This window comes from Curcuma longa, chromosome 9 (assembly GCF_044706935.1).
Source record: "Curcuma longa cultivar G26 ecotype Majalengka, Jawa Barat chromosome 9, ITB_CL_G26_1.1, whole genome shotgun sequence".
NCBI classification, from domain to species: Eukaryota; Viridiplantae; Streptophyta; class Magnoliopsida; order Zingiberales; family Zingiberaceae; genus Curcuma; species Curcuma longa.
The window spans coordinates 5509545-5536151 of NC_133869.1; the positions used below are offsets into that span (position 1 = coordinate 5509545).

At 35.4% G+C, this 26607-nt stretch overlaps 1 protein-coding gene across 2 annotated transcripts; it reads right to left on the minus strand.

Moving 5' to 3' along the window:
* Window positions 1-1916: 1916 nt before the first annotated feature.
* On the minus strand, window positions 1917-26372 carry LOC141835248 (uncharacterized). Of its 2 annotated transcripts, none has more exons than XM_074722683.1 (9): window positions 26209-26372; window positions 25266-25317; window positions 23281-23354; window positions 22344-22430; window positions 20455-20598; window positions 19871-19922; window positions 5595-5668; window positions 2258-2368; window positions 1917-2139 (listed from the first exon to the last, which is right to left on the minus strand). In XM_074722683.1, exons 1-9 carry the CDS (start codon window positions 26334-26336, stop codon window positions 2127-2129), a joined length of 735 nt encoding a protein of 244 aa, XP_074578784.1. In that variant the 5' UTR covers window positions 26337-26372; the 3' UTR covers window positions 1917-2126. The 2 variants fall into 2 exon arrangements, with proteins under 2 accessions (XP_074578784.1, XP_074578785.1); XM_074722684.1 differs by having other exon boundaries at window positions 2237-2368.
* Between the last annotated feature and the right edge of the window lie 235 nt (window positions 26373-26607).

The following is a 26607-nucleotide window of genomic DNA, read 5'->3' on the forward strand; positions in this document are numbered from 1 at the left end:
ATCGCAAACTAATACAAGATATCGTGTAGGATATGATGAAGAGTAGGACATTATTGTAATGGTGGATTTAGCTCATGTAACCATCAAATAGTGAAAACATTGAAATAGTTGATCAACTATTTGAGTTAAATATATAAATTAAATGGCAAGTTGTACAACCAGCAGCTTATCTGTAAGGAGGTCAATAATACTATTGTTCATATTGTGTTACTTGTAACCCTAAAACTTATCTGTTACAACAAGCAAAGAATCTTAACAGATATAATAGAGTTACTAATCTGCAATTGATAGGATATATGAGTTCTTGAAATCAATGCTGCAATTAACAATCTCCAGTTCAGATCTCAAAACCTAATTAGTAAGTTTCTTGAAACTTGGAGAAAGCATCCAATTTGCAATTATGATATTGAAGTAGGTCAGATTTCACCATTGTTAGATGCAGCACCCAGGAGGAACTGGACCACCCTAATTATATATTGCTTTTAAAAATGGCTTCGAGTACAAAGGATAGACAGGACAATGAAGTTAATTTTCATTTGGGTCTACAGTATTTTTTATGAATGCTGGCACCTAAAAAGTTGAAATGTTTTCAACTATCAACATCAAGGAAGTCAACTGTCATTTGTGTTTTTTAACAGATAAAAGACACAATCAATGAGGCCATCATCTAACTTAGGTCAACATAATGAGGTGGAAATAGGAGAAACTAGATTGAGTCAAAACACAACCACTCAAATATTCTTGTTTAGTGATAGTTCCATTGATTATCCCAGATGCTCTTCATTTTCCTGATAATATCTGACTCTTTGACAATGACAGATCCAAATTGATATTGTAAGTTGTTGTAGTTATTTGCTTCATTCACACAATGGAGGAATTGTATATGCAGAGAATTCAATACTTCTGAAGAACTCTGAAACAAAAATACAATATAAACTTCTCTAATTAGAAGTTGATCGAGGTTCCGGCTAACATGGGAAGTTTGAAAATAAGAGATGAGACTTGAATATTAAGGGGCTTATTAATAGGTGGAAAATTCGATACTTACACAACATGAAGAAGAAAAAAATTATATAAGGTAGATGATTTTGTGGGGTGCCTCCAGAGTGCATTATTTCCTCTTATTAAATCAAGATTCATATTATGAATTATTTTGATAGATCTTGAATTATGAATAAGTAATATAATGTTTTGTCTAATAGTATAATAGTATAGTATCTTACATCAATGACGGTACAAAATTAATTAACAATTGAATTGATATGAATAATAAATATTTTTCTTGTTAAATTATTTTGACATTAAAACTCATTATTGACAAATGAAAGGTGACTTTGACACGACATGGCCAGTTAGTCACCATTTATTCCAACATTATTGTCTTTCTACATATCGATCTAACAATGTATCAAAGTCCACCTTAAGTATTGTCAACTTTGTGTTACCACAGAGTTGACTTTCGAAAGTCCGGCATGATTCTCTTCATTCCCCATTCATATGTAAAAACTATATCATTTTACATGTGAATTATAGCATATCATATGAGATGATTCATGAATGATCTGACTCGACTACTATGAAAACATTGACTATGTTTATATATCAGTCAAGGATTTTGGCACTGCACTAATAGTTTGATTAATATTGCTCTCGTAATAGCAGTGAGTAAAAGTGCATATATATACAAAAGAACATTCACCATATAAGTTTAACTTCTAAGTTTTTTTCTCTTAAGAAGTAATTTGCATGCAGTATTCAGGTATGCAACTTACACAGCTAAGTTAATTTAAGAAAAAGAAACTAACAACTGAAATCCTTGAACAAGAAAACGGGAGTATGAAAGAAATTATTCCTGTCATGTGCCACACTTAAGTGAATAGGAATTCAAGAATCTGTTGCATGCTGTCATGCAGCCATAGAGAAGTTATTGTTGAGATTTTTATTGAAACAGTGATCGATACAGGATGATGAATGCTATTAAAACTTATGATCTCATATTCCATGAAAGAAGATAAACGTTAAACACAAGATTTAGAATGCACAAAGAGCCTTAATTATGCAAGAATATGAGAATATGTTTACAGTTTTGCGACAGCATCTGAAATGGTGGAATCCAGTAAGATTGGCTATTCTTTGTGCCTGTAAACATACAGATAGATATAGCCGAAGATGGCGCCAGGCAGTTTTATCAGCAAACCACAAATTTACACGAAGAGAAACAATTTAAGTAACCTACCTAGAGGCATTTGAACATTACTTTGAGGATGTACTTCCATGTTTGGCTTGAGTGTCAAATAAAACCTTGTACATTGGTTCTTGCAAGGAGAGCCGAAACAGTTGAATGGTGATATAAGCACACGTTGTGATGCTGAAGCAGAAGGGTCGACAATAATCAATATCAGTGATGCATGTCAAGAACTAAAATACTTGCAAATACAGTCATTTGGGAAGTGAATTCCTTGCCCTATACCCTGAAAATCTAAAAGTAGAAAGTTTCCTTTGGTCTCTCTCTAGCCCTCACATCTTCACCCCAAATTACCTTGTCTAGTAAAAAAAAATGATTTCCAAGACATCTCAAATAAACAACAACAATGATAAAATAAGATAAACTTCGTTTAAATATAAATGAGATTTAGTAGTGGCAAATAAACAACAAATAATGATCAAACCTTTATCCCACTAAATAGGATATGCTATATAGATCCTCTTATGCCATGAGGCTCGATCCACTACTAAATCTCATTTATATTTAAACGAATTTTATCTTATTTTATCATTGCTAAACAAATCTTTTTTGATTTCTTCTTTCTCGATTAATGTGCATATTTATCATGGTCTCATATTGGCCAATTAGGATTGATCACCTAAGTATATGTTCATACCATCTTAAACGTATATTGATGAGTTTTTCCTCAATAGGTGCAACCTTTACTTTCTCTCTAATATTCTCATTTTTATCCTATCCATATTTATATTTGCATATCCACTTTAACATCTTCATCTCTACAACTCTTACCTTTGGCCTGTGTGCTCGTTTCAAACACTCACCTTATGATTATAAAGAACATCTAACACCCGCTTCCATTTTTAACCATACTGCTTGTATCCTATGTAAAATATTTCTATCTCATCTCAAACATACATATGGCAAAAATAATTTTGAAGACAACAATTTTATATAAGAACTGTGTTGGTAGACTTCACAAATAAAGATGTAAACATGCAAAACATGTACATACAAATGTGAACCTGGTTTGTTTAGAGAAAAAATGTATGAAAAAAATAACAATGACATGTATTTGGAAATTGGAGAACATATAAGGTTAGAAGGTAAAACTTTAAGAAAAGAACAACTTGTTTTCTATAATGCAGAAGGCTCTACTTTGATGGAAAATGGGATGAATGCAAAAAATCAAATGAAAACATGTGGAAAAACATTTTTGATCCACCTTTTTTATTTGGATAGATACGCTTAAAGAGGAAGCAAGGAATGGGGAAAATAAATCAAAATTCTGCTTAACTTTTTCCTTCATCTAAATGCGGGTTGAATGAAAAGTCCCTGAGATGTAATATTACGCCATTTATAAGCTTCTTTTTTACATCCTCAACAAAAACTCTAGTTGTGAATATCAACCACGCCCACAATCTCATTGCCCAATTCTTCTCTTGTGACACCCGATTTCTAATGTCTCCAATGACATGGACATCACCTTGTTTTCTCCAAAGTGAACAGAGAAAATCATACTTTGATCTACACTGCTATTCATTTTTAGTTAAAAAAAACTTAGGAAAAGTAGCAAAGGATTAATTTAAAAAATGAACAAATAGCATTATTGTCACATGTCATCATAAAATAATAATTTGGTGGAAAATAATAAGTATACTGGACAGAAAATCAATAACTATATAATTAAAAAATATGACCTTAACCACAGTTGGGCATACATAATAATTTGGATACCTATTCTTGTATTTCTTATAAATTTTTATTTTAGATTGTTTTTGACTTGTTCCATTGCACTGCTGCATCTGATCAATATCACTCTTTTGCCATAAGTCAATGGAAAATTTGATTTATAAACTTTGTTGTTATGGTCATCTAAACCCCACTCAACCTGCTCGCAATCCATATCCAACAAATGCATTAGTTAAAGTACACAGGCAGGAATAATCGAGATCAATCTTTCAATCCAGGCCTAGCCCATGTATTTTAGGTTGAGGTTCTAATGCTTGCAAGTGTACTTGAAAATGGGAATGGAGGCAGATTAGTTAGTACAAAGGATAAAGATTTTGTACTTAAGTTCTCTACGAAGCTGAAAAGTTAGAATCAGACAATGCCAATGCCAAAGGCTATCATCATGGTCCTATTTCTGCAGGGGTGCTAGTGATTTTGAAAGAGAAGGTTATATTCATAGGAACAAGGTTTAAAGTCAGTTCCAAGCCGACAAATATTGATCCCCCCAACTGGAACAAAATGTGCCCATTTGGTGGCAACATGCTGAGACTTGTGTCATTTACATGTGTTTAACCTTAACATTAGAAGGTGGAGAAGAGGAGAAGAAGGTGGAGGTGGAGAAGTGATGATTATGTTCATAGGAACAGATTTCAAGTCTCATTTTGAGTCAGGAAATCAGCCTCCCAGCCCAAATGAAATGTGCTTGGTTCTACCCTGGCATGCCAAGACTTACGTCGTGCCAAATCACCATCAAAAGGAGGAAAAGAGGATGCTTACCCGGAGGAGGAGCTTAAGAAACCCTGGATGGAGCTGGATGAAAAAGATTGTCCAAATGCAGCTTGAGGAAGAGGATCCGTCATGTGGTCATGTATGTCGGATCTGGAGGTGTTGACCAAGGAGTTGTTCCATTGTCATTGTTGAGTTGACAATGCTGAAATGAAAAGGACCATTGACAAGTTGACAATACTGAAATGAAAGAGGACCCTTGACGAGCCAGGAGATGTGGCATGCACAAAAAGTGCCTGCATGAAGAAAGTGGCATTCACGAAAAGGTACTATGTGCAGAAGGGAATTCGCAGAAGAAACAGGACAGAGACTTGTGTCTCATATCAACTCCACTTGTTTATCGGTTGGTGGAATGATGTCTTAGCCATTATTTGGACAATTATTTTGGCCATTCAGCATGCCGATAGGCTGGCATGGAATAGTATTGCAAACCATGCCCTAGCATATCAATCAAAAAAAGAATAAGGTCAATCATGGAGTCGTTATGGATTGGCAAAGTTTCGGAAAATCAGTTCTCCTTGATACCGAGATGATCACCTCCTATAGGTACATTCCCTGAAAAAGGTAAATTTAGATGGAATACAGGTAGAAAACGAGCAGCACAAATTTATTCAAGTTCAATTAAAGCTGCAAGTTGTCTAGATGCAATAACTCTAGAAGCTGAACATGCAATGAGTCAACTTTCTATGTTTCTTTCGACCCTTAGGTCCCTGGCAACACCTTGATGTGGTTTAGGCAGTAGGATTATAAATTCTGGTGTTTATTCAAATCACTACTTGCATAACTACTTGAAAAATCAAGAAATCGAGCAATGGAAACATAATATATGCTTCTTTTGTACCATATAAGTTACCTGCCAAAGCAAATCAGCAAGCAAATCCAAATAAATGCAGATATCCATGTTGGCTCCTTATGAACAACCCATACCTGTACAAAAACTTAAATCAGTTTTTGTTATTCAATTTAAACCAACAAGAAAGCTCCATAACCTATTTGATTAACATATGCTCACAAATAATGTGATACACTAATAGAGTTAGATCTTTCCAATCATATTAGACAGGACTATTTGACATAAGTTACAGCTGTCCAAGTGATGTTAATCGATCAATTGTCATTATCTAGAATAAAGGTGTGAATCTTAAGCTGTTTGATCTCAGACTGGACCATTACGACCTCAATGCCAGTATGTGCCAGTATTGAGTGAAGGTAAGAAACTACAAAGCTTTGGGACTAGTAGTGGCTGGATATGGTCTAGGAGAATCACCCTCAGCATTGATTCATATGCAAGAATTTTTTATAAGTATTTCTACCATTACAACAAGATTCGGTAGAACAACTATACTAGTGTTGCAATCATCAATTTCTTAGACTTGTCTCTCTCTTGCTCATTATGCAATCTAAATGTGAGAAGCATGGCTATCAAATATAGATCATGCTCCACATCATCTCAATAGCCATCACCAGATGGAAAGCTCAGCTGCTCCTTTCTTGAATAATTGTACTTCTTAACTTGCAACAGCTTGACCCTTTGTGTCAAGCTTTAAATTAAAAGCACACATCTCTCTACATGTAGTTTCTATTTGCCTAGCGTTGTGGTCATGCAAGCCATTAATTGTCATTGATATAATCATAGTGGATTATCTATTAGTATCTATCAATCATGAATACTGCCAACTAGGATCTATCTGTAGTTATTACAGTAATCCAATATGATTAACTTAAAGCCAAAACAGACAAAAGATAAACAAAATAAATAGGCAATCAATTACATGTCTACATTGAACTCCACAAATACCAAAAGCAACAAAGCTTGAAAATGGAATGATAAAAGAGAAGTTGAGTTTATGAAAAATTCTGAAAGATGAAGAGATTATGTAACTTGGCACGAGAGGGAAATATTTAGGTATACATAGTGGAGAGAAAGGATATAAATGGGCCTTGTTCAAGTGATTCCATCAATGCCAATGTCATGTTCAGAGGCATGGCTCATACTCGATTTCAGCAAGATGCACTTGATCCATACAGTCACATCATTGTTTTCTCATCCAAATCATACAGCATCCATCTATTTCTCTTCACCATGAAGGACCAATGTTTCACTCAACACAAAAAATAATGTTTCATCTTGGCCCAAGGACCCAAAATCAAAGATACTTATCCAATGCATGTGAGAAACACCTCCGCACCTCTTGCAGGTGCAGTGTTAACTATATTTTCCTTTCTCTAAGTGCACAAAGGCCACTTGTTGAACTACCAAAACAGGAAAATTTCAAAGGCAGAAACTTTGGGTGAACAGAAATGTTTTGTTGATAGAAAATCAAAGGATTATATTAGCTGTATATATCTGTATATATTAGTTGTATATATCTGTATATATATTGGCTAATATAACGGTCAATTAGCCTAATTTATAGTTTCCTAAGATAGATTCCTAGCTTTGTATATAAATATGCCTCACTCTTCAATAAGATAAGAAATCTTTTCATCATAAATAACATGGTATTGGAGTCATTTAGAGATTCGAAATTAGGATTTCAAAATTTGGATTTCATCTCCGCGGCTTATCCCCACATACGTGTGCTCGCAGAGCTGCTGGTGGGGATTGGGCTTAGGCCGCAGTAGATTCTTCATCGTCTCCATCATTGCTCCGCCGAGCGCGCCTCTGCCTTCTCAATCTTGCCCAGATCCAGTTCAAGAAGTCGGCAAAGCCCCCGATGGCATGAGATCGAAGCACGCCGGGGCTGCTTTTCGCCACAACAATCGTCGCACACGTCCGCCCCCAATGCTAGCTGAATCACGTCCATTCCCCTCGCCTTCCCGTCGGCGTCCCTTCGCCTGCTGCCACTTCCGATAGCATCATGCACCGCCTTCGTCTCGCTTCCATCTTGCCACAGGTAACAGTAATGCTTCACACTTCGCTTGTTGCCACGACTTCCTCTTTTCCCTTTGTTGAGCAGTAGCACCTTGCGAGGTTGCTATGGAGGTAGATCTGCAACAACACCTATCTTCAAGTTGACCACGACCTCAGCTTCATCAACACCTTCGCCACCTCTAACCCTGCTTTCCTCCTCGCCGAGCAGCCACAGTCGCTACATCTTGATCGCCTTCCTCCTCCTCCTCCTCCTTTGAGATAAAGTCTTATGATTGAAAATGTCTTTTACTGTGATGGATGTGGTGTCTAAAATCATGAGAACTATATGGATTGGAGTAAGACTGTTCGTCTTTATCTACAAAGTATTGATAAAGATGGTTATTTAACTTATAATCCTCCTAAAGATGACTCGAAGCAAACATGGCTCAAAGAGGATGCTCGCTTGTTCTTTCAATTTTGGAATTGTATTGATAGAGATGTAATTAGTTTGATCAATCACTGTGAATTTGTTAAAGAACTGATGGATTATTTAGAATATACTCTAGGAAAGGGAATCTCTCCCGCATGTATAAGACTTGTAAAGTTTTTTATCGTGTGGAAAAACAAGATCAGACTCTGATCAATTATTTTATGACGTTCAAGAAGACATATGAGGAGCTTAATATGTTGCTGTCTTTTAGCCCTGATGTAAAGGTTCAACGACGCCAACGAGAACAGATAGCTATCATGAACTTCCTCGTTGGCCTATCTCTTGACTTTGAGTCCACTAAATCATAAGTTCTCTCTGATTCCGAAGTCTCCTCTTTACAAGATGTATTTAGTCGCGTTCTCTATACAGAAAGTACTGCACCCATTCTATTTAGTGGTGTTTTGGTAAGTCACAATACTAATTATGTGCATAAAAGATCAACTATTCACAGTGGAAATAAAGGAGGAGACTCACAAGACTTTGAAACTCGAACACCAAATTCTAGTAGTATCATATGCAACTATTATCGTAAGTCAAGTCATATAAAGTTTGAATGTAGAAAGCTTTAGTACAAAAATCAACAAAAACACTTGACTCATATTGCATCCACTAATGAAGTCTCTGATAAATCGGTTTTTATCTCTGTAAATGAATTTGTCAAGTTCTCACTATATCAGGAATCACTCAAATCTTCATCTTCCTGTCGCTATTATTCCTGATTCAGGTAACCACAACACTTGTCTTATTTCCTCATCCTCTAAATGGATCATTGATTTTGGCGCCACAGATCATATGATAGGTAATTCTAGTCTCTTTTCTAATTTTTCGTCCAAAGCTTACACTTCTACTGTTATTTTAGCTAATGGATCTCCATCTTGTGTTTGTGAGTTTGACACTATCAATCCTACCCCTTTGCTTCCTCTATTTTATATTTACCTAATTTATCCTTTAATTTGTTCTCTACCAGTCAATTAACTCGTAATCTTAACTGTTGCATCTCATTTTTTCTTGATCATTATTTATTTCAAAATCTTTTGACGAAGAAAATTATTGGTAAAAGACATGAGTCTGGAGGCCTCTACATTCTTAACACACCACTCCCAAGATCTTTTGCTTGCTCGAGTGTCACTTCTTTCGAGGCTCATTGTAAGTTGGGTCATCCACCTCTTCCTTTGCTCAAGAAGTTTTGTCCATAATATAGTAGTAAAGTATTTTCATTAGATTGTAAGTTGTGTCAGTTTGCAAAGCATCACCGTCTTAGCTCAAGTCCTAGATTAAATAAACATGCTACTATTCCTTTTGAATTAGTTCATTATGATATTTGAGGTCCTTATTCTATTTTGTCTAAACTTGGATTTAAGTATTTTGTTACTTTTATGAATGATTAATTTCTATATTTAATGAAAAATCATTCTAAGTTATTTTCTTTATTTTGTGCATTTTGCGTTGAGATTAAAACTCAGTTCTATATGTCCATTCATATTTTGCGAAGTGATAATGCTAAAGAATATACATCTGATTTATTCCAATTTATATGGGTCAGAATGACATGCTTCATGAAACATCTTGTATTGATACTTCATCCCAAAATGGTGTAATAGAACGTACAAACAAACATCTTCTTGAAACTGCACGACCCTTTTATTTCAAATGAATACTCCCAAACCTTTTTGGGTTGATGCAATTTCTACAACATGTTTCCCCATTAACCGCATGACATTCTTTGTTCTTTATGGTGAGATCCCTTACAAAATTATTTTCCCTAAAAGTCGTCATTTTCTGTTAATCCTAAAGTATTTGGTAGCATTTGTTTTGTTAGGGATGTTCATCCACATGCCACTAAATTAGATCTCGAGTATTTAAAGTGTATCTTCCTTGATTATTCTCGTCTTCAGAAAGGTTATAGGTGCTATTGTCCCAGTATTAACAAATATCTTATCTCAATTGATGTTACATTCATGGAAGACACATCTTATTTCTCGTCCACACCATCTCCGACTCGCTAGAGGGAGGATGATGATTTGTTGGTATATTTTATCACATCCTCTGCACCCATCTCGGACCAACTCCTATCAAACCTCCTATTATTCAAGTCTACCAACTCCACCTCTATCATGTCCTACACCTACTCCTTCTCATCAGATCCAGTCTCAAGTGAGATCTTCCTATTGCATTACGCAAAGTAAACGCTAGTGTACCTATCCTACGTCTTGTATTTCTTATAATAGCTTGTCATCTTCCTCTCATTCCTTTATTGCTTCACTTGACTCACCTACTCCTCCTCCTAGTTGGAAAGATGCAATGATAGAGATGAATGCAGACAATGGCACAGTCAGGGAAATGGACTATAGGATGCAAATGGGTACTCATAGTTAAAGTCAATCCAGATGGGTCAATTGCTAGATTGAAAGCCCGTCTTGTCATTAAGGACTATGCTCAAATCTATGGTATGGACTATTCTGACACTGTCTCTTGTTGCAAAATTAATATTTGTTTGATTGTTTATTAGAATGGCTGCTATTCATCATTGCCCTTTGCACCTATGCTTTTCCTATCTTTAAGAGGAGGTGTCTTAGTGAAAAGCCCTAAACTAGGTGTCACGATAGGGCTTCAAATTAGAATTTATAGATTTTATCGAAAACCCACGATAAATACAAATAAATGAAGTATAGGGGCCTCGAGTCGTGTTTTTCCAAGGACTAGTAGAAAATTGAATGAATTGAGCTTAGGTCGTGTCGTTCTTTTTGGGGTTTTCAATAAAAATGGGGTTTTGGGGATTTTTGAAATGAAATGCAAATGAAAATCAACAAATAAATCAAAAATGCAAAAATCTAAATCTAAAAATGCAAATAAATCCTAGAAATATCAAAATCCTAATTCATAAGCGATGTAGAAGCAAAATTCAACTAACTATAAACTTAAATCTAAGTTAGCAAACAAAACTTCAAAACTCAAATTCCTACCTAACAAACGGCACAAAACAGTAAACCAAAATGGCACTGAACAGTGGCTAAAGGGGCAATCAGAAACTAAAGAAGATATCTAATGCTAAACAAAGTCTAAGCAAGTTCTAAAACACTAAAACAAATCAAAACAAATCAAAATCCAAACATTGAAGTATTAATCCTAATACTGAATTCACAAAGTTTCAAAGCATTTGAAATTAAAAAAAACTGAATTACAGAAACTGAAAACTGAAATCAGAAATGAAACTGCAGAAACTGAAAAACAGAAACAAAACGCATCCAATCTTCCTCTTCTTCGTGTTTTCTTTCTTGATGTCAAACAAGAAACCAATTTGGAAACCCTCCTCCTTGAAAATCCCTTCGGAAGCTCGAGCCAATAGCTGGGGATTGCCTGCTCACGTCCACGGCTCCGAAAATTGAGGAGAAACCCTCTCCTCAAAACAGAGAATGGAACGAAACAGGTTGTTTAGCTGCAATCTGGAATTTCTCTCCTTCTTCTTGCGCTGATGAGTTTGCTGAAACCTTGGATTTGTTTCGCGAGCTTCGGAGGACCCCTCGTCGACGCGCGGCTTCGGGTTGTTCAGCAACTCGCCGGAAACGCCAGAAAAGGAGGAGTGCCAGCGGCGGAGAAACCCTCGCCGTCACCGAGCTTCCAGCTGCCGATGATACCCAACGGACCGGTTCCAGCCTCCTCGGGAATCCAGAAACTCGCCTGAGAATGAAGTTTTGGATGGGGCTTGGCCGGGAGTTACGCTCCCTAACAGAGGATACGCGCGGGGCGGAGACGATGAACAGTGCGCAGCCAGCCACTGTTCATCCCTAAGTTTTTGGTTTAAATACCCTGATTAATCAACAGATCTGGCCTGTCCATTTTGAATCCAACGGTGAGACTTGATCTGAGGCTTTAGGGCAGCTTAGGGTTTCCAAAAAATTCTGAGATTTTGATCGGGCTCGATCTAAGTCATGTCCTCCATGTTGGCTTGATCAATTTGACAATTTTGACTTGATTTGACCGCGGTTGAGCTCGAGTTGGGTCCGATTTAAGCCCTAAAATCAATAAAAATCAAATTAATGCCAAAAATTCACCATTAAATCATGAAAATTATAATCAAGCCTCAGATTATGCAATATAGGACAATTAAGATCAAATCGATTCATTAAATAATTTATTTTCATGTAAAAGCCCAAAATGAATCGATTAAAAATTAATAAAACCCTAGCTCATCAAATTCCCCCACACTTACCCTTGAGCGTCCCGCTCAAGTCAACAAAATAAACTAGGATTGTACCCCCCTAGATCATCCTCAATCATGATTAGAAACAATTAAAAGAAAATTATCTAAGCTTGTAAAGTCTCAAAAACTTAAATCCATGGATTAGACTTGTATTTGGTTAACCGCATAGTAAGTTTCACCCTTCTTGACTAATTGAGAAAAATGCATCACACTGAATCTCACGAGGTTGTTTTCAATAGATAAATCAGTGGCTCTCACCCTAATTCTAATTCATGATCAAAAAGGAGATGGAGCTCACTCAAGCACTTAGGTTTCATGCATTTCCATAGGCTTGCTTGTTTTCTACTCTCCACTACCATTCATGATTTGGAATCCACATATACTAGGCTTATTGAAAATGTAAAGGAATCATGAACTGAAACAAATGAAATAGGAATTTAGAAATGAAAATTCAAGAGAAAAGAAATTTCAAGAAGAAAGTGAATGAAGTGGTAGACATGAGTATGTTTAAATGTAAATCAATGAACCTTGCCACTCTTTCTTCTTGCTTTCTTTTGTATCCCATTTGTTTAAGTGTGTTCTTCAAATCCTTGAGCCAATTCTGATCCAAATCTCTAAGATCATTCCCTTTGATACATGCTCCTTCTTCTTTCTTCATTTAACTTCAATTCTCACCCAATTGTGCCATTTTGCGTTTCCCTTTCGAATCAAGCTCAAACCTTTCACATTTAGGTTTTACAAGAGCTAACAAATGACATCCAATCATCAAAAATCAAAATTCTCTTGAGGTTCCATTTCTTGATACAAACTCCTCTTTTCTTCTTCTTCTTTTCTTTCATCACCCAAACGTGCCATTTTGCATTCCTTCTTCGAATCAAGCCCCATTCTTTCACATTTAGGTTTCAAAAGACATAAGAAATAGCATCCAATCCTCAGGAGTCAAAATTCACCTCACATGAAACCACAATTTCAATGTATCAATGCATGCTTAATTCTGAAAATTATTGAAATTGCATTTGAAATTTGGCTTGTTCTCCCTTGTTTCTTGCTCTTTTTCTTCCATTCTTTTTGCATCATGAAGCTTGATTGATGAGGCTAATATCCATGCAAAATTTTCATGAAATCCAGATTCGGATTAATAGCAGCAAATTAGGGAACATGGCTGAAAAAATGGAGCTGAAAAACTGTTTTTTTCTCAAAACGAAATCTTGCTTTTCTCTCTTGTTTCTTGCTCTTTTGCCTCCATTCTTTTTGCACAATGAAGCTTGATTGATGAGGCTAATAGCCATGCAAATTTCCATGAAATCCAGATTCGGATCAGTGCCGTAAAAATTGCTCAAAACTCAGCTGAAAAATAAAAACTGCAAACTGGTTTTTCTGATTTTTTTTTTCTGTTTTTTCTCTGATTTCCTTTCTTGCTGTTTTGCCTCACTTCTTTTTGCATCGTGAAGCTTGATTGACAATGCTAATAGCCATGCAATTTGTTGTTTGCAATTAGAGCTCAATCAGTAGCTCAAAAATAGCAAGAATCAACTGATCAATTCTTGAAACTGTTTTCTCTGGTTTCTTTTTTTTTTTCTGTTTTGTTTCTACTTTTTTTTTTCTTTTCTGTTGCAGCAGCATCTTGAAGCTTGGGAATCTGAGTTGGTTGTTTAGGAAGCTACTGAAATGAAGTAGGTTTTACACATTTGGTCCATTCACTGATCAGAATCTTGATACACTCTTTGACACATTCCTTCTCATCTCTTTTCTTTTTTTTTTTTCTGTTTTCTTTTTTTTTTTTTTTTTTTTCTTTGCTCTGATTTTTCTTGATTTCTGCCATCAGATTTTTGGAAAGTTCATTCAGAATCTGAATTTGTTGTCTACGGAATGGTTGAATGGAATTAAGCTTCATCGGAATTCATCATCTTATCAAGGTTTTTGATACACTACTTGACTTCTTGAAACACTTGATCTTCCATTGGTTCATGAGCTTCATTCTTCCACTTTTGATCATTTCATTCTTTCATTCTGATATCGTATCATTCCATCTCAATTCAGCGATTCAAAAACATTTCCAGAAACCAATGAGAGGTTAAGAACAACTCATGTGAACCTTTGTTTAGAGAAATTGGCACTTGATCTCTTATCTTCCTTGCAAAAATTCTCAACTTCATATATCATCACAAAAATCATCATAACATCATAACAATGAAGCTCTCAAGTGCTCTATTTGAAATTCTTTCTTTCACATTGCTTTTAATCAAAATTGGCACAAAACCTCTCCTTTTGGCACACTTCTCTTCTTTTCTCAAAAAAAATTTTTTTTTTTTTCTTCAAAAATTTCAAACCTCCTCCCCCACACTTAAATCATTGACCGTCTCGGGCAAAGGAACATCAATAACATTTAAAATACCCATGTCCAAGAAAGCATGAAAAGTGAATCGAAAATGGGGAAGAAAAATTTCAAATGCAAATGGCTAAACATGGATAAAGCATAAAGGTGGATGGTTTATGGGGGGATTTTTTTTTTTTTTTTAAACCTAAATAAATGTGGACCCATCATAGATATTGTAGCCTTGAAAGAAAACAAGCAAGTTCTAGTGTGGCAATCACCTAGGTGCATCACACAAAATGGCTAACCTCACTAGGTATAAAAATCGCATTTTCTCAAGTTCATCAATCTAGGTTCCATTACTAAGGGTCATGCAAGCATTCCAAAGTGTTCATCCATGGATTTAAATCCTAGAATAATCAATCAAATGTAATTTTCTTTCAAGAGCTTCTAACATGATATAAAGAAATCCTAGGGGGTACACTTTCAAGGTTCTTATTCCCTACCCTAAACCATGCATGCAAAATCCAAAATGCTCATGAAAATGAATTTTATTACTGATTTAAACTGAAAATGCAAAGTAAAAGCAACATATGGTATTAACAATGAAAAAGAAGTGAAAGTTGGAACAAACTCCCCTTCATCCTGGCGGTTGTAGAAGATTCAGTAATAAGATCCACGCCGGTAATGGAATGGATCGGGGAGAGGTAAGCATCTTCATAATATGGTCATGAGTGTCCTGATTTGCTTTCTTAAAATTTTTCACCTCCTTGAATGATGTCTCAGGTGGTCGAAGGTGATTCAGATGGAGCATCCACTTGGGAAGCTCGATTGTTGCTTGAATTGTTGTTGCCTTTTTCAGCATTAATGGAGACTCTATCAACCGTGGAAGTGTGCAATCTGATTTTTCAAATAAATCTGCAAGGCCAAAAATAGAACCAATCTTCCACACGCATGTGGAGTAAGAAAGAACAGGAATAACAATATCAAAATGTTTAGGGCATGCATAAAGAAATGACTCACATCCAACAAAATCAAAAATTGGTACCTCTATGACATTTTCTGAATGATGGGCATGAATAATATCCATGGATGAATAGGAGGTACCTGAAGCATGGCAAATACTGGAGTGATCACAAATAAGCCCTAATTCCTGATTATGTGGCTCCACAACTTCATCCTCCTCAGATGAGGTTTCCTGCTCTGACTCAAGTGAATGTATCCTAACTGGAAGTGATTCTTGGGGTATTGCCTCCATGCAATCCCCTACACTTAAATATCTCTCCTCAAATCCTCTGATACCTCAATCACTAATGGTGGTCCCTGGGGCTCAGTGCAATCCCCTACACCCATTTGAACATCTTCCACTGCAATTGCATCAGAAATAAGCTCTATGTCATCTTCCTCAGTAACCAATGCATCCTCCAAATCAAACTCAACCCGTGACACTGTAAAATCCATTTCGGGGCTGATTTGTGTGGGAGAAGGAGTTGCTGAAATTTCTTCATGAAATTCTGATTCTTGAGTGCTTGATCTTTGAGCTTGTATTTGGTTCATGCTATTTACAAGCTGTCCAAATTGCCTCTCAAGATTTTGTTGTTGTATCGCCATTTGTTGTATCATCTCCTCAAGCCTTTGTTGTTGTTGAACAAACTCAATAGAATTTTCATAGTCTTCTTGGATTGGGTATGAGTTTTGTTGATCTTGAAAATAGGTTGGCTGCTGAAAATTGTTTGAAATCTGTCCACTTTGAGAAAATGACGATTGACATTGATTTTGGGCTTGAAATGAAGGATTTTGATGCTGAAAATTCCCTTGACAATTCCATGAATGTTGCTGAAAATTTGTGCCTTGAAAACCTTGATTTAGGGGCTGTTGGAAACCACCATAGGGCTGTGAAAAATCTTGGTTTGAAGGTTGAAACTGTGTTGCTGAAATTGATTGTTGATGCTGTGATCTTGAGGCTGAAAATTTTGATCAGGGTTGCTGAAAATTCTGAAATTGGGGCTGAAATTGTGGTGGATCACTTGTTGAAAACCATGATAAGGCTGTTGGATTTGATTTTGAGGTTGTCCACCTTGAAATTGTTCCTGAAAACCTTGATATTGGCCCTGCAAATAAAAATTTTGTTGTTCAGACTGTTGAAAAGATGGTTGTTGATAAAATGAATTTCCATACATTTTAGAAACCAACAATTATCCAAGTAACAATAAAACAGATTATTCATAAGCTCAAAACAAACAATTCCTACTAGTTATTCCCCGGCAACGGCGCCAAAATTTGAAAAGCCCTAAACTAGGTGTCACGATAGGGCTTCAAATTAGAATTTATAGATTTTATCGAAAACCCACGATAAATTCAAATAAATGAAGTATAGGGGCCTCGAGTCGTGTTTTTCCAAGGACTAGTAGAAAATTGTTTAAATTGAGCTTAGGTGTGTCGTATTTTTTGGGTTTTCTAATAAAATGGGGTTTTGGGGTTTTTGAAATGAAATGCAAATGAAAAAATGACAAATAAATGAAAAATGCAATGCAATTAACTAATCTTAAATGCAATTAAAACCAAGGTATCAAATAAACCTAAGATGCAATCAAAATTTAAATCAAACCTAAAACTATTCAAATTTAAAATTAAACTGCAATTGAAACTAAACTTGCAAATGCAATGAAATCAACCAAAAACAAGCAAACAGAAAATCAACTATGCAAGCAAAAACCAATAGCAATTAAACCTAATTGGCATGAAATGACTGCAAAAATGGCATAATTCAGAAATTCAATTTGCAATTTGCAACTTGCAAGCTTAATCTCAAATTCTAATCAAACAACTAGCAATGCAGAAACAATTCACTTAAAGAAATAAAAAACCAACATGACACTAATTGCAAATTGAACTGGGCACTAAGTTATGGCACGAAACAGAAAGTTGGCATTGAACAGTGGATTTCAGTTGGCACGGAACATCAGAAAATCAGAAATGCTGGAATTTCATCATCAGTTTGAAAGGAAATAAATCAAATCAAAGCAAACTCTAAAACAAATCAAAATTCAAACAAAAACTAAAGAATTAACCTAATTAAACTGAATTCACAAAGTTTCAAAGCATTTGAAAACAAAAAAAATTGAATTACAGAAATGCTGAAACAGAAATCAGAAACAAAATGCAGAAACTCAGAAATCAGAAACAGAAATCGCATCCATTTCTTCCCTTTTCCTTCGTGTTTTCTCAGCTTGGTGTCAAACAAGCTCGAACTTGGAAACCCTCCTCATCGAAAATCCTTTTAGAAGCTCGAACCAATCGCTGGTGTGGTTTGCTCGCTGTCCACAGCTCTGAAAAACCCCGGAGAAACCCTCTCCGGGCTGAGACAAAGCTGTGCAGAAGCAAATTTGAAGCTGCAAAACTGGAATTCCTCTGCTTCTTCTTGCTCCGATGAGTTTGCTGATGCCTTGGAAGTGCTCCGCGATCCTAGGAGAACCCCTCGTCGACTCGCGCGGCTTCGGATTGACGCAGCAGAACTGGCCGGAAACAAGCAGAAACACAGGGTGAACAGCGCCGGAGAAACCCTCGCCGTCACCGCGCGCCGTCCAGCTGCCGGATTTATACCCAACGAACCGGTTTCAGACTCCTCAAGGATCAAGGAACACAATGGAGGGAAGAAATGGACGGGGCTGGCCGTGGAGTACGTCGCGTGAGCAGGGAGGAGACGCGCGGTTTCGGACGACGATGAACAGTGGCGGGCAGCCACTGTTCATCCCTAAAGTTAAGTTTATATACCGCTGATTAATCATTAATCTCAGCCGTTGATTTTGAATCCAACGGTGCAGACTTGATCTAGGCTTTAGGGCTTCTTAGGGTTTCCAAAAAATTCTGAAATTTTGATCAGGCTCGATCTAGAGTCATGTCCTCCATGTTGGCTTGATCAATTTGACAAATTTGACTTGATTTGACCGCGGTTGAGCTCGAGTCGGGTCCGATTTAAGCCCTAAAATCAATAAAAATCAAATTAATGCCAAAAATCACCATTAAATCATGAAAATTAGAATCAAACCTCAGATTATGCAATATAGGACAATTAAGATCAAATCGATTCATTAAATAATTTATTTTCATGTAAAAGCCCAAAATTGAATCGATTAAAAATTAATAAAACCCTAGCTCATCACAATTTGTGTATGAGACAATATGGATACATCAATTCTTGACTGAAGTAGGACTTAAAATTTCAATACTAGCAAAATTGTGATATGATAACTAAGTTGGTCTTCATATTACATCGAATCTTGTGTTTTATGAGCTAACTAAGCACATTGAAATTGATTGTCATTTTGTTCGTGAGAAAATTCAATAAAACTTGATTTCTACAGGATATGTGAAGACTAGAGAACAACTAGGGGGCATCTTTACAAAAACTTTAAATGCAATTCAGGTTGATTATTTTTGTAACAAGTTGGCATGATTAATATTTATGCTTCAACTTGATATATTAGATAATATATCTGTATATATATTGGCTAATATAACTGTCAATTAGCCTAATTTATAATTTCCTAAGATAGATTCCTAGCTTTATATATAAATATGCCTCACTCTTCAATAAGATAAGAAATCTTTTCATCTCAAATAACAGATTACAAATGAACAAAGTAGTTGTTGCAAGTGGTTTGAGTAAAGAATCAGTAAGCTCTTGTTTATGACTCTTCAAGTAGGCATGTCAAATCAATTAACTAGGAAAACACGGCATTGCTACCACCATCCAATTTGACTGAATTCAATGAATGAGTTGAAGAAACAACCACAACCAACATACTAAGAAGCTCTGAAAATTTTCATCACCACAATCAGTGCTCAAGGATCATGTGGCCAAATCAATTAACTAGGAAAAAATGGCATTGCTACCACCATCCAATTTGACTGAATTAAATGAATGAGTTGAAGAAACAACCACAACCAACATACTAAGAAGCTCTGAAAATTTTCATCACCACAATCAATGCCCAAGGATCATGTGGCCAATTATATTGTACAACTATAAACCAAGAAAATAAAGCAAAAATAATTGGTGTATTGCGAGGCAGGTCAAAGTAATAACTGCAAAAGATGAATTATCTTATGACCATGATAAAACTTCCCCTACAATGGATCTAGAAATGGTCCCAAAGATCGACAATGAACATCTGAATCATGGATGAACATTTTAAGCATAGATATCTCCACTCAAATGCAAATTGATTGGCACAAATACCATGAAAATTCATAGATGACATACTTACTGATATAGCAAAGACATTAATGTAGAAGTCAATCAAGGTAGCAGCCATCCACCTGTGCACATTAAGATGAATATCAGTTTAAGAGTTAACACACTGCTAAGTCTCTTAGAGTTTTATGGGACAACAAACAGAGAAACCAACCAACACTTTATCTAAGGATTAATATGACTTGCCTAGTGTATCAAAAGTTAAATGTTGAATTTTTAGTGCTATCGTCTGTGTCAATTATTTAAACAAAATATCCCCAGTCTATCCGGGAACTGAATTGGGAAATGCAGAAAACAACTTATTTATTTTAATTTTATCAATACTTCTACTGCTAAGTTTTCAGAATTTTCATGAGTATACATAATATGGTGGAGAATCTAGACAAGGCAAAGGGAGAAAGGGACAATCAAGTTCGTCCTTCCTATGTTTCATAATCTTAGAAATGAACCATTTAACCTGTAAAGATCAAAGAGAGATAATCTGCAGCATTTCATTTGCATGTGATAACATATCCTTCTTGAAAGTAGACAAATTTTCTTGACCATTAATAAAATGCTAATCAAAATTTAAGGTAAGCAAAAGGCAATAATACTCACGGTGTCAACAAGTCCATTCGAAAAGGAAGTCCATCTGTTGCTACAGTATAAACAACAACTGCTAACACAAATATACCCAAGGTGCTAAAAACAACTCTCCCAAGAACAATGGATGAGCATTTTGTAAGACATTCATGATCCTCCCTGAAGGCAATCAGAGATAACATCGTATAAAAGTATGAAAAAAACAATGAAGGGAAACAAGGAGTCAAGAAAACATTGCTTAGTTTAGTTCATTATGTTACTACCATACAGATGCTTAAAATTGAACCACCTATGATGCGATAGTGAACAAGGACTTCTCCCATCCTAATTCTGTCGGAACTTTACAACATTTCTGAAATGAAAATATATAAGCATGTAAAGTAAGGGTGGATTATGCTTCCTAACAATCTACCCATTTAATCCATGCTAACACTGCTACTATACCATCCTCTGCTAGTCCCACTCCTTCACAAGTTAATCAGATGAATAGTCATTTATATTCACAATTTCGACTATAGAACTAGTAATTGTGGGATAAAAAAACACCCTTTTTCAAAGAATTAGGCAATTTAGGATTCACAGATAGATTGAACATCATCAAAACCACCCCTCTGATGAGACTTTATTATTTGCATGGATTCCAAAACTTTCACAGATGCAAGTCTATCGTTAAGTACCTCTATATAAATTTAGAGATCCTTCAATAAGGGGCAAAAACACATTGTAAAATAAGTATTATATATTTCCGTTTATGAATAAGCATTTGATACAATCATCATTACATGGAGATAAATTTGGCACCACATAGTAAATACATAAAAAATCATGCATGGCTTACCATAGTTTGACATTAGTGAATCATCCTAGTAGACAAAAATAAATGATCTATGTGATAATAATGTACATAGGCTACGATCAGATAGGAGTTACTGTAAATAGTTGAATTTGATAAGTTTTATTTTTTCCCATTGCCTACTTCTAGAGACACTTGTGTTTGTATGTTCTATGATTCACAAATGATTTAATTAAATTTCTCTAAGTGAATTTGTATCTCATCAAAATAATATCTTTTACTCAAAGTATTATAAATATTATTAGCAAATTTGATGCCATTAATGATAATATATACATTTAGTAAATTAGTTAAATCAAATAAAAACGAATTAAATCACTAGAACAATTTCATATAAATTCTCATTGTTTTTTTTTCAATTTCAGCAAATACGGTTTTTATATTTTTCAAAGAATTATTTCTATAAGAAAAATATGAAAATTCAGATACTAAACCTAGCCTAACATTCTCCTTAAGGCTTTGATTACTATGTAGTTATGCATTTATTAACCAGTGGCGTAGAATTGAATACAAATGATTTATCCATCATCTACAAGTCCACCAAGCAGACCACAATCATCCAAAATCAGCACCATGTGGTCACACAGGATTGACAAAGAATGTTGATGGGGCACTGAATAGGAAGGCAACTAATATTAGTTCATCCTCTCTTGGCATAACATCCTGACTAACATATATCATTTTTAGTGAGGGAGTAACAATTGCACCCGTTTGTGTAGAAACCTAGAAAATTACACTTTTGAGCATAAGGCCAAAGTTACCTTATCCCAATTCCCAATGCTATAGTCATGAAGAAAGCATACATGCCCAAAAATTTTCAAGGAAATTACATGCAAGATGGAACTTGGAGTGTCTAAAGGTGTAGAAATCCTGTTACAGGAGCACCCTATTAATCAGATTTTTTTTGTGACTTGTGTTATAAAAATCTTAGCACAATTATGAATTCTTGCAATACCTTCATGTTGATCTAGAGTTACAAGCATGTTGTTGATGACACAACTAGAGAATCTTTGTGAACTTGTATGTCAAATTAATGTTAATAATGTGATACCTCACCAAAAGTTGTCTCAGAGAAATTTTTGGATCTTGAGATGAAATATCGAACAGCTTCAGGGTAATATAAGCACAAGTAGCCACACTGGAATTCAAATAAAAAAGACTAGCTGTCAGCTCATGAAGATTTGACTTGCTACAAAATTCTCACAGGACAAAAAATGTTGCTTGAATAATCATATAAAGAGAAAAAGGGTTATCTAAATTATAACATTCCAAATCATGAATCCTGAGAAAAATTAGTATAAAATTCAAGGTAGGCCTTTGTGGTCAACAACCCTATGGGAAAGACAAAGCATAAATGACCATACGCATACTTCACTAAGTCAAATAGTCTTAACAAAAAAGCATTAGGCATATATCGTGCCTTTTGACACAGTTTGATTCTATAGTAAAATAATAATCCATAATAATGATGATAGAAAAAATGAAGAACATAAACATCAAATTGGCACGAATAAGCATGAGGTCATCACTTAGTCTAGAATGAAACAAGATTTATATCCAACAATTGGATTGGAAAAATGAACATCGTTGAGCTATATGAAAGCCCGTATCATTTGTAATACCTAGATTACTTGATCATTGTGATCTCTTTGATTATGTTAATGAAGATTGTCCTCGATCTCCTTCTACCGCTCACATCCACTATTCACTTTAGGAATAATAACATGGAAAAGCCTAAAATAAACTGCCCAGTGAAATTTTCTCATGCAAATAATTGCCTTGAATGCCCTCAAGAGAAAAACATATATCAATATCAAAACACAGGAACAGAATATTCCATTACTATAGTGAGGATATGAATCAAAAGCAATGCAAGAATATTCCATTACTATAGTAAGGATATGAATTAAAAGATATGCTAAAAATCAAATAGATAAGATGTACTAATTTCACTCTAGAACTTAACAGTAATTCCATTACTATGGTACCTGCCAAAACATACTAAAAGAACCACCCACATAAGTGCTTTTATCCAAGTTGATTCTTTGTAGACAACCCAAACCTGACATGACATTAAGGTGAAAACAATAATGCGCAAATTAACAGCCTTGAATTTAATGGTATATTGTTGCTGATAACAGAGGCATCAAAAATTTAAATTAGATACCATTGTAAGTTTAATCTCTTGCAAGCATAAATCTTAGGCCTGTTTACTTGGGCAGATGAATAGGCAGGAAGAGGAAAGAGGGAAGGAGCAGCAATTAATACAGTCAAATAAACAAATAATTAGGGAATTAATGTGTCACATGGTTACGTACTAAAAATGTGTACTCAATAAATTTCATAAATGATAAAATCTAATTTTAGAAGTTATTATAGTTTTAAAAAAAATCTTTCTGCGTGATAGGGATGAAAGCATACATTGTCATTGTCCTAATTCAAAATAATTTGCATTAGGACACTATTTCTTGAAGACAAGTCACCAGACCACTTGATGCAACAGTAGGTTAAGAGTATCAATAATATCTTTATCAGTTGCACTGAATCAAATACATATCATGCCAATTTGATACTATCTCTATTCCAAGATGATACAGAAAAGATATTTCAAGTAGCCAGCTCTATGATTCTCTAACTATTCTTCCTTTGTCACTGAAATGCTATGGACCAAACACAAGGTTGGATAGATTGATATGCCCTGTCAAATTTCCATTTTCTATTTGTATATGCCCAACCAACATTTATGAAGACGAAACAAAGCATGGCAGCACCAGCAGCAGGTAAACAATCCAAAGGTGGGAATAAGAGAAACAAAAGCGTGGCAGCACCAGCAGCAGGTAAACAATCCAAAGGTGGGAATAAGAGAAACAAAAGCATGGCAGCACCAGCAGCAGGTAAACAATCCAAAGGTGGGAATAAGAGAAACAATTGGAAGACATGAAAATAACAACAAACTGTAGAAGTATTCCGTTATAATATTTTGGTTGCGAACCATATAATATATTTTGATACAGACCACTTGTATTAACAAAGCCAAAAATGGAGCAGACCATGCCCAACACTAGAGCATATGCCACACCCATGTTTGAGCAACGTAGACTATTATTAAAATGTTCTGATATGGGAGACTGATAGTATCATGAAGACCAAGCAACCCATTGCAATGATAGGAACGTTGCATTATAATTATCCAAAATGGCCAAGAAGATAAACAAATAGGGAAGAACACTAACCTGCTAATAATAACAAAACACTATAATAAAAAACATAAACTATGGTATGCTTATGTTCTCAATTTTATGCAATGGTTCCAAAATGCAGCAAGTACAACCATGACCAAACATATGCATTTGATTTTGCACATTTGATTTTCAAGTTTAGTAGTTTGGCTGGCAGCACCAATAAATAACGATTTGGAATCACAGATTTCCCTAAGTTTTAGCATCAGCAATATCTTTTGAATGTTAGTTTGTAAATAATATTATATTTAACCAATATGTGTAATTCATCTTGTCCTCAATACTATGCAACTTTCTGCACCTTGGGGTTTATGTTATTATGATTTGGATAAAAACATATTACTGGCACAGCTATTTTTAAAATTTTTACATATTACCAATAGGAATATTGAGGATACCCTCGGAGTGTTGGTATACAACTGTCAGTATCAATAAAAGTACGGACGTGTAAACAAAGAATCTAAAGTATCAAAAATCTTGAGACTCTAGATTTACAACAAGTCTAACTTCCAACTCAAAAAACAACAATGGACTAGATCAGCATCAATTCAAATCCTGGAAATTATGTGTGTGCAATTTCTGCTAAGAAAATTTAAAATCATGAATAACCAACAAATGATAGGTCAAGAAACAAAAGGGTAGACAATCCAAATTTATATGGAAAGGGATGCTTTGCAATTAGGAGGAAAAACAGTGAACTAATATAATCCAGATCTTCAAGTTATGGTACTTACTGCTATAGCAACAACATTAACATAGAAGTCTATCAAAGTTGCAATCATCCACCTAAAGCAAGAGAAAGAAGCACATGTCAAGTTTATTGGTGAAATAACAAAAATACTAGTGGTGCTTGATACCAGAGCAAAAGTAGGTTCGTAGAATAAATCATATGCATTTCACAAGCAAATACACCACTAAATTACTGGTGAAATTATTTGCACTCAATAAATCATATGCACTTCATAAGCAAGTAAACCACTAAATTATTGGTCAAACTATCAGCACTTAGAATAACTATATAGATTTCACAAGCAAGTATACCACTAAATTATTGATCAAACTATCAGCAGTCAGATTAACTATGTAGACTTCATAAATAAGTAAACCGCTAAGTTTTAGGTGAATCACTCCAAAAAAAATTAGAAAGTTCTGATTCTTGATTTATAACTTAACTGACTCACAAAACTTTCCTCAGAACTACCATATCAGAGATCGCCTGGACTCCTATCAGCCAATTTAGTAAACTTCTAGCTAGTTCATTTATTCTCAAACATCGTCAACCTTCTTTCTCTGCCTCAATCCCTCACCCAAACAGATCCACTCTTAGTCAAAAATATGTTTTTCATATCTTCATGTATGCAAACAGTACACTTGATGATGTTAGTAACTCAATCACATCAATTTCAGCACAAGATCCGTAACATCCACTCACGTTCCAAATCTTCTTGTCACTCATACAGACTAAGCAGTGCTGCTAGTTCCAGTCTTCTGGAGATGAGTGGATTTAGTCAGATTCAAATGTTTTCCATCGGTTAGTAAAAGATAGAGCATCCAACGTTCATACTTCTACAAAGACCGATCAAGAATTCCCTGTATCATTCACATCATACTTCAGAAATACCACGACTACCTCCAAGAAACAACTCTAAACAATATAATGGTCCCAAGATAACTCACGGTGTCAAGAGCTCCGCTCGAAAAGGTGAACCATCAGTCACCGTAGTGTAGATGAGGGTAGCCAACATGAAACATCCCAATGCACAAAACACGACTTTGTAGGCTATCAAGCTCGGAGATTCAACCATGATCGTCTCTGCTAGACAAATGTCGCAAAGCTTCCGCCTTTATGATTCCTAATGTCAAGAAGGGAAGTAAAACAAGAACACGAAAGATCAGAATGTGAAGGAGAACGCGACACGTCATTCCGAGAAAGGAGCGAGAATTACAACCATAAGAAACCCAAAAAGTAAACCCGCAAAGTATTTATAGAATATTCTTACCTTCAAACCACCATATCCGACATCGGAACGGGAAACTCGTATAAGCTGCCGCCGGCAACCATCGCGATGGGGCGGA

Bases quoted from the DNA above. Each gene is read 5' to 3' on its own strand.
- LOC141835248 (XM_074722683.1), bottom strand. From the start codon at position 26,336: ATGGTTGAATCTCCGAGCTTGATAGCCTACAAAGTCGTGTTTTGTGCA. The intron at 19,923-20,454 runs GTGAGTATTATT...TAATGTGCACAG, and splicing joins CGAATGGACTTGTTGACACC to GTGGATGGCTGCTACCTTGA. The intron at 2,369-5,594 runs GTAACTTATATG...CTTCTGCTTCAG, and splicing joins TTGCTGATTTGCTTTGGCAG to CATCACAACGTGTGCTTATA.